Genomic DNA, 15,635 nt, shown 5'->3' with positions numbered 1-15,635 from the left:
TTGTCTTTGCAGCCCATTGCTGCGTTCTACACGTCATCGTTATTCATCAAGTCGGAAGGTGGAGGGGAGTTAGCCGCAAGTTGTATACATGATTGGTTTGGAGCCAACATAGGCTGGGATTGAGACCAACTGCCCTGAATTGGGCACACAGCTCCATTGAATACTCTGCCAGCAAAACCTTTAGATTAAAGTCTTCCTTTGCAATGTGTGGGAAGGAGGGGCTGGTACAGATATGATGGAGCAAATGGTCTCCTCTCCAATGAGCCAGTTCTGATCCAGGGGAAAAGCATGCCAATGCAAATGGGAACTTTAATTGTATTATCTTGGTCTGTTCCACATTCCCATTGGTAGTAATGAGTACTTCTGCCATACCTTTCCACCTTCCCTACCTGTCTCCTGCTTGCGGTAAAGGGAAGGTGTTTTCCCACACAGTCACAGTAACTCCACTGATACCAGAAAGAAGAAATGGGCCCAGCAAATTGACCAAAGCCGTCTACCCATCCCATGTCAGCTCAGGTAGAAGATGGTGTCAGCAGTGAGGACTGGCCAATTATAAAACCCAACTCCAAACCCACAGTGCACTCCTGCTGTACTGACCTTTGACCCTGCCAGTCCCAGCCTGGTAAAGTTCAGTGTATAATTTCACACCAACAATATTCAAGAAACTGAGTTCAAACAATTTCTGAACTGATCCTGACCCTGGATAAGGTCAGCAGCTGCAATCTACAAAAGGTCACAGGCATCTCTTTTCTCTGAGAGAGAGAGAGAATTAGTGCGGGGTGTGAGAGGAGGTAGGAGCTCCCTGAATTCCCACGGCCGGGACAGGGGTTGGAGCCGTGCTGTGGGCTCCTCGCTGCTATCACCCAGTTAGCCCCCCCCGTCTAACTAAACCAGCCCTTCTCCCATCTTCTTCCCACCCCCTCCCCTCCCATTAGAAACAATATTGTCTCAATGAGCACATCAGCACGGAGCAATTGGGCTGAATGGCCAGTGTCTGATGTGCACCTGCCAGAAAATATTGCATCACAAACACTCTGGAGAGATTGTTATCCTTCAGCCAATTAACTCAACCTGAATACAACGCAATGGTGTTCCCGCAATATGATCCTAACAACTAATTAGACATGGAGACTTTGACAGCGACAGCACGTTGGGGCTTGGTTTATAAACTGAGCTTCCTGTGTCTGATTGAATCCGTAAGGTGATCACAGGAAGTTCCACAACATCATCATTTGGCTCAGTAGATAGCACTGCTGCCTCAAAGCACCAGGGACCTAGGTTCGATCTCACCCTTGGGTGACTGTCTGTGTGGAGTTTGCACTTTCTCCCTGTCTCTGCCTGGGTTTCCTCCCAAAGATGTGCAGGTTAGGTTGGTTAGCCCTGATAAAAATCACATCTGGGGTTATACGTTTGGGATGCGATGACTCAAATGGCCTCTTTCTGCACTGAAGGGATTCAGTGGTCAATCTATCAGAAGATGCTTCTATTGGGTGACCTGTAAACATACTGCTTCTATTGCTCTAAACTCATTTCCTGAAAATGACGCTCTATTTTCAATGAGGTGCCAACACTGCTATTGAAACATTAGGGGAATAGGATCCTCAGAGTAACAAACCAATATAACTCTGCCAATTGACTTCAGCCTTCTCTTCACACACTGCCCCACACAGTGTCAAAATGAGGAGTTGGAATATATTTTATTTTCAGCAATTGATGACTATAATATCCACCTCTTTGTCCACCAGCTTTGACATTATACCCGTGTTTAAGTTTTGTTGTTGTAGTGCCATAGTCGCTGCTCTCTCATTAGAGAGAAGCGACTGGTGGTGATTTAACCTGAGGACCACCAGACCGCAGGCAGGGAAGAGGTTGAGAAGGAGAGTTCTTCATGGTAACCTCAAGCCGGTGATGGGAATTGAACCAAGGCTGTTGGTATCATACTGCTCTATAAGCCAACAGAGCAAAACCAATTCCCTTAAGTTTTGTACTTGTCCTAATGACACATCAATCCAAGCTTCCTTGTCTTTTCCATTTCAAACCCGTTCAGAGTTTGCCTTTGAAAAGGAGATCAGAGGTCCATCAGCAATTCCATCATCGATGAGTTGTCGATTCTGAATTGTTCCTGAGTTCCAAAATCTCATCCTGTGCTGACTGAAACTTGATTGGACATGGCAGCTGATCGATTGATTAACAAGAGTGATTGGTCACCACTGATGATGTCATTGAGCTGCTTCTCAACTCCTGAGGTCGAAGTTCAAATCTGATGGAGGGGAGTATTTATATGTAGTTGGTGTTGGCTCTTGGTGTATGTGGTAAGGGTTGTGGTTTTGTGAGTTTTCCTTTGGAGGAAAGCATTTGCTTTGGTGAAATGGCCTCCCAGGTTTGTCAAAACTATCACCAGGATTGTGAAGCTGCTGTCAACAAACATATTAACCTGGAGCTCACTGCCTCCTATCTCTATCAGTCTTTGGTGAGTGTTGCTTCTGGGATTCAAGTGATATCTATTAAGAAACATTTTACTTTTTGTTTGAAGTGGGAATAAACTAAGGGATTGTGTTGTAATGTTAATGGTCAGATAGTGGACTGAATGTATCTCTCTCTTTTATTTTTGTACTATAATACTTCTGAAGCTTGTTCTTGTGTCCAAACTTGATGCAGCCTGTTACTGTTTCTGGTAGTACTCACTGCTTGCTAAATTAAGCTAACTATATGGTAGTATTATATAAGTAGTGGGATAGGATGTGGGTGTGTAAATTGGTCACTGCAAGTAATGGATGGAACACACTGTCCAGATGTCTCTAAAACACATGCTCTGGGTGTGATGCCATAAGCACCAATGTCCCAGGACTATCACCAGAGTACCTCCCTGTGTTGGTTTGGGGTGGTGGCTGTGGTTAGCACTGCTGCCTCAGTGTCAGGGATTTGGGTTTGATTCTTGCTTTGTCTGTGTGGAGTTTACATTCTCTCTGCATTTCCTCAATTCTCTTTAGAATTAGAATCCCTACTGTGTGGAGGGGGGGGGGGGGAAAGACTTTGGCCCAACAGGTCCACACTGACCTTCTGCAGAGTATCCCACCCAAACACATTCTCCTATGTTCTGTGCACAAGTCAGAGTTAAACAGATGTCCCTGAACACTGGGCAATTTAGCATAGCCAATCCATCTGATCTCCACATCTCTGGATTGTGGGAGGAACCTGGAGCAAACCCATGCAGATGGGAGGAGAATGTGCCAACTCTCCAGTTTCCAGAGGCTGGAATTGAACCTGTGTCCCTGGTGCTGTGAGGCTGCAGTGCTAACCACTGAGCTACTGTAATCCAAAGATGTGTGTGTTAGGTGGATTGTCCATAGTGTTCAAGGATATGTAGGTGAGGTGCATTAGATTTGTTTCCCTACAGTGTGGAAACAGGCCCTTCGGCCCAACCAACCACATCGACCCTCCAAAGAGTAACCCACCCAGACCCATTTCCCTCTGACTAATGCACCTAGCACTATGGGCAATTTGGCATAGCTAAGTCACCTGACCTGTATGTCTTTTGGACTGTGGGAGGAAACCAGAGCACCTAGAAGAAACTCTCTCCGACATGAGGAGAATGTGTGTCGGGTTTGCACAGTCACCCGAGGCTGAATTTGAACTTGGTCCCTGGTGCTGTGAGGCTGCAGTGCTAACCACTGAGCCACCAGGTGTAAATGTAGATCCTTAAAAATAAGGGATTGGGTTTGGGTGGGATACTCTTCAGAAGGTAAATTTGGACTTTGGCCAAATGGCCTGTTCGAACACGAGGGATTCTGTCGTAGGACTTTATGGTTGAATGGGAATTGGGCTCCATGTTGAAGGAATGGGGACACCTACTGGACAGATTAAATGAAGGCAGCAGCTATCATTAGTTCCCCAGTTGGGTTACAGCTGCTTATCGCTTGCTGTTAACATCTTTATCAAGATGTTATCCACTTTTAATGAAGCATTTATGTTGACTGGTCAATACTTTTTTTAAAACCTAGTCTTTTAAAAATTGTTGTTGAAGGAATTTTGTATTTCTCTCCCTTGCTGTCAGGACATTCAGATTTGTTAACATGGTCTTATTCCTTTAGAAATGTCCTTAATTCCAACATTCTCAGGATCTATGAAGTTCACAGTTTGTCTTCGTTCCCAATGTGTTGCATATTGACTTCTCTTTCTGCCACTATTAGATGCTGCATGTTTGTTCGTGCTCAAAAGAATTTGACCTTGACTGAATAGTCTTTGTTTGAATAATCTAGATTTCCTGATACTCTGCTAAAATGATGGACTTTCCCAAATGTCCACAACTGGAACACATGACCTTGGGTTATGACTCTCCCAATCTATTGGAGAGAAGTGAGATATAGCTGGAAAAGACTAGTTTCTACCTCTGCCAACTAGAATTGGGCCCAGTGTGTTAATGGGATGTAAATGGTTCTCTTTCAGATGTCGTACTTTGACCGGGATGATGTTGCCCTGCACCATTTCTCCCAGTTCTTCAAAGCTCAGTCCCAGGAGAAGCAGGAACATGCAGAGAAGCTGCTGAAATTCCAGAATCAGCGTGGAGGCAGAGTTCTCCTCCAGGATGTGAAGGTGGGAATGTGGGGGGGTGAAGAAATGGCTGCTCATGATATGGCTCCATATCAGTGACAGGGTTTACGAATCCTGCAGTGGGTTTTGTCTATCTGATCTCTGTACTGGCCAAAACCACAGTAATATCTCCACCTTATTGCATATTAATTGCATATCAGGTTCATCTGATAATGTACATGGGATCCCTAGTGTATTCTATCCCATAGTATCAACAATAAGATGTCAGATATGAGGGAAAGTGTAAGTAGACAAGATGATGGCAGTCTTCTGATAGTTGATAACTGATCTGTCAGTTTTGTTTCCATGTTTCAGAAGCCAGAGAGGGATGAGTGGGGTAATGGTCTGCAGGCAATGCAGGTTGCCCTGGATCTGGAGAAGAATGTGAACCAGAGTTTGCTGGATCTACACCAACTTTCCACTGCCCAGACTGACCCTCATGTAAGCTTCACCTCCTCAGTCTCATCGCTGCAAGGCAATTGTTTCTTTTCCAAGTCAAATATTAATAATGCAACATCATGTAGGTATGATCTGTTTCAAGTACTCTGGCAATTACTTGAATAGGGACTCCTGATACCAACTTTGACTCCATGAGCACTTTTCTTAAAGCTACAGATTCCAATCAGTCTCCCAAATTGATGCATGAAGCTGACCATGCAGCACTGCCTCAGTACTATCATACTTGGGTGTCATCTTTCTTATGCAGTGCTAAAGCTTATGGCCCTCTCTTGTTGGTGGAGCAGCCTACACCCATTCTCCTGTCAGCCAGGATTATACACTTAGAATTAGTCCCCCCTCTTTAGGAGTTTGCTGTACCCTTTGAACTTTCTACATGACATGTGACCATATTTCAAACTTTCATGGCTCAGGTCTTGCAACACTATAAATACAAAGGTCTTCAATGCTTTTTGTGTAATGTCTTTTTGGAAGTTTGATCAAATTTGAAGATCCTGTCAAGGAGTGACCATCTAAAGCAGTACGAGTGACTTTTTTTGTAGAGAAAACAAGTCTCCATATTCTGGCTCCTTGTAATATGACTGCCTACCTTCCTTCCAGCTGTGTGACTTCCTGGAGACTCACTATTTGGATGAGGAGGTTGAGATCATCAAGCGACTTGGGGACTACATCACCAACCTGAAGCGTCTGGGAGCTCCTGAGAATGGGCTGGGAGAGTACCTGTTTGACAGGCTCTCGCTGGAGGACAGCAGTTAGTGGGGCCTTTGACTGCAGTCTTTGTCTGTTTTGTATCCAACTCTCATTGGGAGAATTCCTCCAGGAACTTGTAGTGAAGTGATTTGGAAATAAAAGTTGATCTCTCCCACTATCTGTTCTGTTCACTGGATTTAACTTTTCAATTTGCATTTTGCAAGTGTTTGGAATTTGTTCCAGAATAATCTCTGGCTTTATCCAAATTCCAATAGTGATTTCACTGGATCTCCCTCTCCTGACTTTTTTCAAAAGGCTAACAATTTTGGGTTTTGTGGTTTTATTCCATTCCTTTAGTCAGTGTAGCTCTTCCATGAGCATGGTAGGTCTAAGATATTGCAGTTTTAATCACATTCCCCTCAGCAAATGGGAGTCAGGTGATGAAAACTGAGCCTGAATTTCATATTCCATGACAATGATTTCTTAATGAGGAAATAAAGGCCAACACACATTCAAGCAGATGAGAAATGGGCAGAAGTACATCAGATTTTTTTTTTCCCTCGGAAGGATTGAAAGGAGGTGCTGAGTGGCACCTGAGCTACCACTTGGAGGTCATTTAGGCTTGAGGGGAAACTGTCTAAAATACAAAGACACTTTTACTGGCCTGGACTACATAATGATATAGTTGAATTTTACCAGCCAGGTCATATACTTCAACTTGGAAAACCACATGCAGTAATAAATCCTGCACATTTAATACCTATTCCAGCATTTGAGGAATCTTTTTGCAAGTATTTTATGTAGGTTCCCCGACCTCAAACAAAAAGCTGGAATAAGGCATTATTAACAATAAACATAATGATGAGGTAGTCTCATTATGCAATATAACAGCAAAAAGGGTTATAGAGGAATTAATCAATTGTTTTTTTTTAAAACTTGATGCGGACTAGCAGATATCTTGTCCGATCAAACTTCACATCCAAACTCAAGGAGGTTATGGGTAGAATAGAATTCCCCACTGTGTGGAAACAGGCCCATCACCCCAACAATTCCAGACTCCCCCCTCCAAAGAGTAATGAACCCAGACCCATCTCTTTCTTTCCCCCCCACCAACCCTATTATCCTACATTTTCCGCTGCCTAATGCACCTAACCTATACATCCCTGAACACTACAGGTAACTTCGCACAGCCAATTCACCTAATCTGCACATCTTCTCAGTTAGGGAATAAAATCATTCAAATCTACTGAGTACCATCCAGAATCACTGGGAGCACTAGAGTGATCAAACACTAAAGATCAGGTTGAGGGTTTATGGACAGGGTTAACTAGATTATTCGGTAAGGGAGTTCCATTTATAATTTTGGCAATCAGAGCTGCGCTGAATGAATCCACCAAATTCAGTCCATTTGAATTAATTTGGGGGCATGAAGTAAGAGGACTGTTAAAATTGAATGTGGAGAAATTAAGTTATTAATAACATCCTTATAGCCATAACCCTCTAAAGTTGGCACAGGTTCAGATGCAGATAATGTGCATGTTCCAAGATGGCATAATCGAAGTGAGTTACAGTGACTGCAGCTCACCCGTAGTCACGGTGCCAGGACCAATAGCTATGTGTGGACTATTGCAAAGTCAACGCTGTTACAAAGACTGATGCATATCCAATTCCATTTTTGGAGGACTGTGTCAAAAAGATGGGACAAGTAACTTACATTTCTAAGTTGGACTTGCTCAGAGGCTGCAGGCAAGTACCTCTGTCAGAGAGAGCAAAGGCAATTTCGGCTTTCGTAATGCCAAATGGACAATATCAGTTCAAACTCATGCCATTTGGTATGAAAATCGCTCCAGCCACATTTCAGAGACTGACTAATAAGGTCATTGCCGGGTTACCCAACTGTCTGGTGTATATTGATGACCTGGTGATTTTTTAGTCACTAGTGGAAGGAACATTTACAGCATTTATTGGACTTGATCGATTAACTTTGGAAGGCAGGCTTGGTGACAAACCTAGCTAAAGGTGAACTTGTCAAAGCCCAAGTCACCTTCCTGGGCCATGTTATTGGACGTGGACAAATGGCCCCACGGGGTGTGAAAAAAGGGCAAGAAGTTTCAGTGGACAGCGGACTGACAGCCCAAAAAACTGTGTTAGCCACTGCCCCAGTATTAGCCACAGCGGATTACACAATGCCTTTCAAGTTGGCTATCGATGCCAGTGATGTGGGTGTCGGTGCGCTGCTCCTGCAGGAGGATGACGAGGGAATAGAGAGACCCATTGGGTATTTTTCCAGGAAGTTGAACATCCATCAACCGAAATATTCAATGGTGGAGAAAGAGACTTTGAGCTTGGTGTTGGCATTCCAACATTTCTGAGTTTATATTACCAGCAATGCATCTGAGACAGTCGTATACACTGATCAAAACCCATTGACATTTGTAGAGAAATTTAAGGCCAAAAATGCAGCCTGTTTAGATCGAGCTTGTTGTTACAGCCATTCAATGTGACAATTGTGCAGGTGGCAGGTCGTGAAAATGTGATTACCGATGCGTTATCGAGTCCGGAATGAGATAAGGAGGCGTTCGGTGAGGGGTGTGCCACAGCCTGAATTCGCATGTGGTTTTGTATATTTGCATGTGTATAATTAGTACAGTGTATATGTGTGTTTGGACTATTAATCTGGTTTCAGAAGGGTTTTCAAAATGAAGCCATCTTTTGGTATTGATGGTTCATTTTTTTAAGGGGGGAGTTATCACAAAGCTAGTCCCTTTCTTCTAAAAGCTGTTCCTTTTCTCAGGAATATTGTGTCCTTGACTTTTTTTTTCGGATGGGTCATAAACCACGCCGGGCTCTGATCAGTCTGGTTTTGGTACAGAGACAAAAAGGATTTTGAGAGGCCTTTTGTTTATATGTAAACAGACGAGACTTCAGGCCAAAGTGGTCATGTTTTAGAAGTGACCTGTATAATGAAAGGGGAGTGGTCAGCTCTCTAGCTGATCAGTTCAGTACAGAACTAGTTGGGAGTTCAGCAGTGAGCTATGTGAAAACAGGCGCTCTCTCTCTCTCTCTCTCTTTCTGCTCTGCTAACTTCAACCTGTAAGCCTCTGATCCTTTTATTTCATTTCACTGTGTTTTAAGGGTGTTTGCTTATTGGGCCTGTTGTATATATTTGGAACAGCATAATTAAGTCCAGTTTAGATAGACTGAGTTCTGTAGAGGTTTTTTTATTCTGTTCTTTGTGTTTTATTGTGTAATTTTGTGAATAAATTTCTGTCTGTTTTTAAACCTAGAAGTCAACCTAGCTATCTTACTCTGGGTAATTTTCACTGTACACCGTCTGAAACAAATTGCAAAGTTATGGTCTGGGTTACCTGTTTAACAATGTTTTGAGTGGTCTGGCCTAGACAATAACACACATCTCCATGACACCGGACTTCTTTGGCTATAAATTCCATGGAGAATGTGAGGACTGCAGATGCTGGAGATCAGAGCTGAAAATGTGTTGCTGGAAAAGCGCAGCAGGTCAGGCAGCATCCAAGGAACAGGAGAATCGACATTTTGGGCATAAGCCCTTCTTCCATGAACTTGATCTTAACTTCCACAACCACCTGATAAAGGAGCAGTGCTCCGAAAGCTAGTGCTTTAAATAAACCTGTTGGACTATAACCTGGTGTTGTGTGATTTTTCATATAATGAAACAGGAAACTGAAATAGACCTGGAAATAACACTGTAATATTAGAATTAGGTTTTATTCCCTAATGTACTCAAATGCAGAGATACAGGAATACAGTGAAAAGTTCACAATGTGGCCATTTACAGCACCATCTTAGATACAAGGGACCCAGGTACAAAACCTGATGTAAAAAGTAGAAAGATAAAATAAAAGTTAAAAGTTCAACATTACAGTCCTCCTCACTATAAAGTAGTAAATCAGAAATAAAGTTAAATGTTCCAAATTTCAGACCTTCTTAAGTCTTCCATTCACTTTATTCTGGTGATGGGAGATTGGCTGGTGAAGCCAGTCCTTAGGTGGAACGCTGGACTGTCACCTTGATCTGCTGCTGTCCGTGTGGTGGTCCCACTGCGCTGGTACATAGGGAATTCCAGGATTCAGACTCAGTGACGATGATGGACCTGGTGTGTCATGGGTGTGGGGTCTCACAGGAGAAATCTCGAGGTTGTGTTAGTCACTTGCGTTTGCTTCCTTTGTCTGGATGGAGGATGTAGGTTCGGGAGGGGCAGTTAAAAGAAATATTTACATGTTGCTGCAGCTCATCCTGTAGATGGGGCACACTGCAGGTTTCATGGAGTGAGGGCTCTCTTTGAGAACACATGCCAAGTGGTGGCACAGTGACTCAGTGGTTAGCATTGCTGCCTCACGGCACCAGGGACCCAGATTCAATGCCACCCTCGGGCGACTGTGCCCCGTGTGGAGTTTGCACGTTCTCCCCCTGTCTGCGTGGGTTTCCTCCCACACTCCAAAGGTGTGCCGGTTAGGGTGAGTTGGCCAAAGTAAACTGTCCATAGTATCCCAGGATGGGCAGGCTAGGTGAGTTAGCCATGGGCCATGCAGGCTGATGGGGTAGGTATGGGTGTGATGCTCTTCAGAAGGTTGGTGTGGTCTCAATGGGTGAATGGCCTGCTTCCACACTGCAGGGATGTATGGTTCTAGCTTCAGAAATGAAGACTTTTTTTAACCCCTTCACAGGGTGTGGGTGTCACTGCATTTATTGCCCATGGCTAATTACCCAGAGGGCAGTTTAGAGTCAACCACATTCCTGTTGGTCTGGAGTCACATGTAGGCCAGACCAGGTAAGGCTGGGATATTTCCTTCCCTAAAGGACATTAGTGAACGAGATGAGTTTTTCCTGCCCATAAACAATGGCTTCACGGTCATAGAATCCCTACAGAGTGGAAACAGGCCCTTCGGCCAACCAGCTCACACCGACTTCCAAAGAGCAACCCATCCAGACCCACTCCCCTAACTAATGCATATAACCTACACATCCCTGAACACTATGGGGCAATTTAGCATGGCCAGTTCACCTGGCCCGCACATCTTTGGACTGTGGGAGGAAACCGGAGCACCCGGAGAAAACCCACGCAGACATGGGGAGAATGTACAAACTTCACACAGAGAGTCGGCCGAGGCTGGAATTGAACCTGGGACCCTGGTGCTGTGAGGCAACAGTGCTAACCACTGAGCCGCCATGCTGCCCACAGCATTATTAGACTCCTAATTCCAGATTTTAATTTTTTGTTGAATTCAAATTCCACCACCTGCCATGGTCGGATTTGAACCCAGTTCCACTGAACATTACCTGGGTCACTGTATGAATAGTTGACTAGTAAGACCATTCTTGCCATCCCTGGAACTATTATTTTGTCAGTGTTTCAATACTGTCATTCAGGAGTCAGGAAGAAGAGTCCTCCGAGGAAATAAATTAATTCAGCTCCTCTGGTTTGGTCAAGCTTATCATAACATCTGCTCTCAGCTGACCAAATGCAGTTCTACTGTTTTTTTTTAATATCCAGAACTGCTACCATACACAACTGAACAGTTTTACCCAACATCAAATCACCTGAGGCAATTGTCATCTCTTAACTACCACCAATAAATCACTGGGGTTTCTGGTTGATCAATTTATGTACACAGCCCGTTAAGGACAAGGTTCTGATGAATATTTCATAAGCGTTTATAGACACTTACTGAGTTTGCATTTGGCGTGTGAAGATTGTCACAGATGAATGAACAATGACATTATCATTGAGTTGCCATCGAAGGAGACCTTTAACATTCTGATTGGCTCATGAGACCCAAAATCCCATATTGTGCTGACTGGAATCCGATTGGACATGGTAGCTCTTTGCTTGATTAGCAAGAGTGATTGGCATCACTGATGATGTCATTTCCTGTTTAATAAATTGTGGGCCTGCTCCTAGAGTATAAATCCAATTTCCATGATAGTGGATTTGTAGAGAGGTAGTTTGTTATTTAGGAATTGTATTGACAAAATGGCCTCCCAGGTTTGTCAGAATTATCACCAGGATTGTGAAGCTGCTGTTAACAAACAGATTAACATTGAGCTAACTGCCTCCTATCTCTATCAGTCTTTGGTGAGTCTCTGTGGGGTTAAGACTGAATCTTTGGATAGAGTCAAACTCTAGTATTTGTTTGTTTTGTCCTATGCTGCTACATAGAATCAAGCTGTTTTAGTGACTATGTACATAATTTTAATGATTCAAGTATATTTGATGCTAAAACAATAACTGAATCTAGCTGAAGGATGTGATGTTTTGCTGAAGAGTAGTGGGGAGAGTCCACTATCTAAACTCTTCCTGATGGAGTGTAATAAGTCCATTCAGTTGTCAGACTCCCTCCTTTTCTCTGAAAGTAAACTCCCTCCTGTATGAATACCAGGTCCTTTTGCCTCTCAACTACAGGGAAACTTTGCTTCCAATGTGATGCTTGTCTGTCTGCAAAGACCATACAGAGCTATTTCAGGACTTTGTTTGTTTGTACCTCAACCTGAATAAAGTCTTGCTCTTGCTCTTGTGCTCTCTCTCCTACAATTATTTATACACTAATGTTGCATGTTTTTGCAGCTGTCCCAGCTGAAAAACAATATTCACACTTTAGTCATAGTGCTCTCTTTCTAATGTTGGCCTAAGACTCATATTACTGGGTAGGAGGTGAACTCAGTGTATTGAGTGAAGGTATTTGAATCTTAGCAGGACTGGTATACCTTTAATGGTAAGGTCCTCTGGAGTGTCTCTGAATAAAGAGACCTTGGAATGCAGGGTCATAGCTCCTTGAAAGTGGAGTTGCAGGTAGATAGGTTGGTGAAGAAGGTGTTTGGTATGCTTTATTGGCCAAGAGTTGTGGGGGGGGTGGGTGGTTGTACAGGACATTGGTTAGGCCACTGTTGGAATATTGCATGCAAGTCTGGTCTCCTTCCTATTGGAAAAATGTTATGAAACTTGCAAGGGTTAAGAAAAGACTTACAAGGATGTTGCCAGGGTTGGAGGATCTGTGCTATAGGGAGAGGCTGAAGCTGGGGCTGTTTTCCCTGGAGTGTCAGAGATTGAGAGGTGACCTTGTAGAAGCTTACAAAATCATGAGGGGCATGGATAGGATAAATAGACCAAGCCTTTTCCCTGGGGTCAGGGAGTTCAGAACTAGAGGGCATAGGTTTAGGGTGGGAGGGGAAAGATATGAGACCCAAGGGTCAATTTTTTTCAGAGGCTGGTACAACTATGGAATAGGCTGCTAGAGGAAGTAGTGGAGGTGGGTACAATTGGAACATTTAAGGCATCTGCATGAGTATATGTATAGGAAGGGTTTGGTGGGATATGGGCTGGCAGGTAGGACGTGATTGGGTTGGGATATCTGGTCGGCATGGACAGGTTGGACCGAAGGGTCTGTTTCCAGGCTGTACATCTTTGACTATGACTGTAGCTCCTTCCTATCCCTAGAGTTGCTGCATAGTGGCTTGTGAAGCTAGTTGAGCCAGTTTGTCCTGAGGAACAACACTGCTTGAGTAAAGACCCTTAATTCTGTCATTGAATCACCAGAAGTCTGTGACCACTTGGGTCACTGCATGTGATGTGTTAACAGGATAGAAATTCTTCTTTCAGATGTCGTACTTTGACCGGGATGATGTTGCCCTGCACCATTTCTCCCAGTTCTTCAAAGCTCAGTCCCAGGAGAAGCAGGAACATGCAGAGAAGCTGCTGAAATTCCAGAATCAGCGTGGAGGCAGAGTCCTCCTCCAGGATGTGAAGGTGGGAATATGGAGGGTGAATGGCAGCTTGCGTGATGTGGCTTCAAGCCATCAGTAACTGAGTTTTCACATTCTGAGGGGGAGTGTTGCCTGTCTGACCTTGTTATACTGGCAAAGACTACATACAGAACAATATATTTTACTGTACATTAATCATGTGTGGCCTAACTTACAAGGTGATGTTTAGGCCATCTCTCAATCCAACTGATCAGTAAGAGAAAGTACAAGTAGGCAAGGTGACAGCAGACCTCCAATAGCTGGTAATTGTTCAGGTCTGATCCTTAACTGTCCTTTGTTTCCATGTTTCAGAAGCCAGAGAGGGATGAGTGGGGTAACGGGCTGCAGGCAATGCAGGTTGCCCTGGATCTGGAGAAGAATGTGAACCAGAGTTTGCTGGATCTACACCAACTTGCCACTGCCCAGACTGACCCTCATGTAAGCTTCACCACCTCATTCTCATCACTGCCTGACCCTTAGGGTGACACTTCACACTGGCCTGATCATTGCAAAGCCACAAACTGTTTAGTAATCTAATGTACTTCTGAATATGCTACATTTCTAGCAAAGCCTTTAAGAATCTTGAGGTAACAACACTAAATCCTCCTTTTGGCATTTGGTCAATATCTGGATGAAACTGAGTTTTCTCTTCCCTGACGAGCTGTGCCTCTGTATTCTCCAATGTGTTGTAGATTGGAGAGCCACTCTAGGGGCAAAACTGGTGCAGCAAACTGCAGTTCATCTCCAATGAACATTTGGAGGGAGTTTCTGCTGTTTTATTTTTGAGGGGGATGGTAATGAGGGGGGCAAAATGTCTAGTCTCTGCGGGAGGTTGCTGTGCATATTGACCACTGCCTTCTGTCTGTGATTCTAATGTCGTGAATTTTATTCACCTCCCAGCCAATGTCAGTGTCTCGTTATCTCTCTCGTGCTCTCCCACCCCCACCCCCTCAGTGAAACCCCTTTTTTTTTTTAACTGGTCAGTGAGATGACTTGGGAGAAACTCCTCCTCCCTTTTTTTTTTCCCCCCCCAAAATGGCATAGCTGCAAACAGCCTGAATGATGGAGAATGAGCTACATAGGAGCCGATCACTCCCACATTCTGACTACTTCTGTTGTAATATCTGACACTCTCTACCTTCCTTCCAGCTGTGTGACTTCCTGGAGACTCACTATTTGGATGAGGAGGTTGAGATCATCAAGCGACTTGGGGACTACATCACCAACCTGAAGCGTCTGGGAGCTCCTGAGAATGGGCTGGGAGAGTACCTGTTTGACAGGCTCTCGCTGGAGGACAGCAGTTAGTGGGACATTGAATACTGTTCGTGTCTGTCTTCCTTTGGATAATGTCAAAAGTACTTTTTCAAAAGTGGCTATGTTGAATAACTTGAACATAATTAAAGAAAACTTTGCCTGTTTGATGCTTGTTCCTATTATTGATGCAGGTTTTAATGTCCATTGCAGAAAGTAGATTCCCTGAAATGTATGTTTGCAACCATTCTTGCATTCTATGCTTGATCCTTTATTTATCAAGTCAGATGGTGAAGGCAGATCAGGAACACATATGGTAAATAATTGGTTTGGAGCCAACATAGACTGGGCTTTAGACCAACTGTTCTGAATTGGGTGCACAACCCCATTAGAATAACATATTCCTTTTCCAGTGTGGGGGAAGGAGAGGCTGGTGCAGATATGATGGCTCAAATGACCAACTCTCCAATGAGCCACTTCTGATCTAGTAGATCCTAAAGGAGAAGCAAGCTGATACAATTTAAAGCTCTATTTGTATTGGCTTGGTCTATCTCATGTTCCTAGTAGTAGCTAGAGTATTTATCATATTATTCCACACGTACCTGTCTCTCTCTTCCTTGCCCACTTTATGCTTGAGGTAGAAGGAAGGGGGTTCCCCATACAGTAGCAGGAACTCTACTCCTTAGTAGAAAGGAATAAAGACAGCAAATTGACCAAAACCATCCATCCTATGTTGGCTCAGGTAGAAGACAGACACAGCAGTGGGAACTGACCGATTATAAAACTCAACAACCACGCTAATTTTCCTCTACTGCCCTTTGACCCTGCCAGTCCCAGTCTGGTAAAGCTCAATGTACAACATTCTAGAA

The 15,635-nt window shown here is 43.8% G+C and overlaps 1 protein-coding gene across 1 annotated transcript; it reads left to right on the top strand.

Annotated features, from left to right (window-relative positions):
* Nucleotides 1-2,368: 2,368 nt before the first annotated feature.
* Nucleotides 2,369-14,820, top strand: LOC122546760 (ferritin, middle subunit-like). The gene is made up of 6 exons (XM_087978032.1): nucleotides 2,369-2,470; nucleotides 4,447-4,593; nucleotides 4,906-5,031; nucleotides 13,373-13,519; nucleotides 13,828-13,953; nucleotides 14,665-14,820. The coding sequence occupies exons 1-6, from the start codon at nucleotides 2,369-2,371 to the stop codon at nucleotides 14,818-14,820; spliced, it is 804 nt and encodes a 267-aa protein (XP_087834158.1).
* Nucleotides 14,821-15,635: the final 815 nt, after the last annotated feature.

This window comes from Chiloscyllium plagiosum, unplaced genomic scaffold (assembly GCF_037043375.1).
Source record: "Chiloscyllium plagiosum isolate Xiang-an unplaced genomic scaffold, Cpla_swu_hap1 HiC_scaffold_33, whole genome shotgun sequence".
Classification (NCBI taxonomy): Eukaryota; Metazoa; Chordata; class Chondrichthyes; order Orectolobiformes; family Hemiscylliidae; genus Chiloscyllium; species Chiloscyllium plagiosum.
The sequence above is the reverse complement of the archived record's forward strand: the minus strand, read 5'-3'. Positions and strand labels throughout refer to the sequence as shown.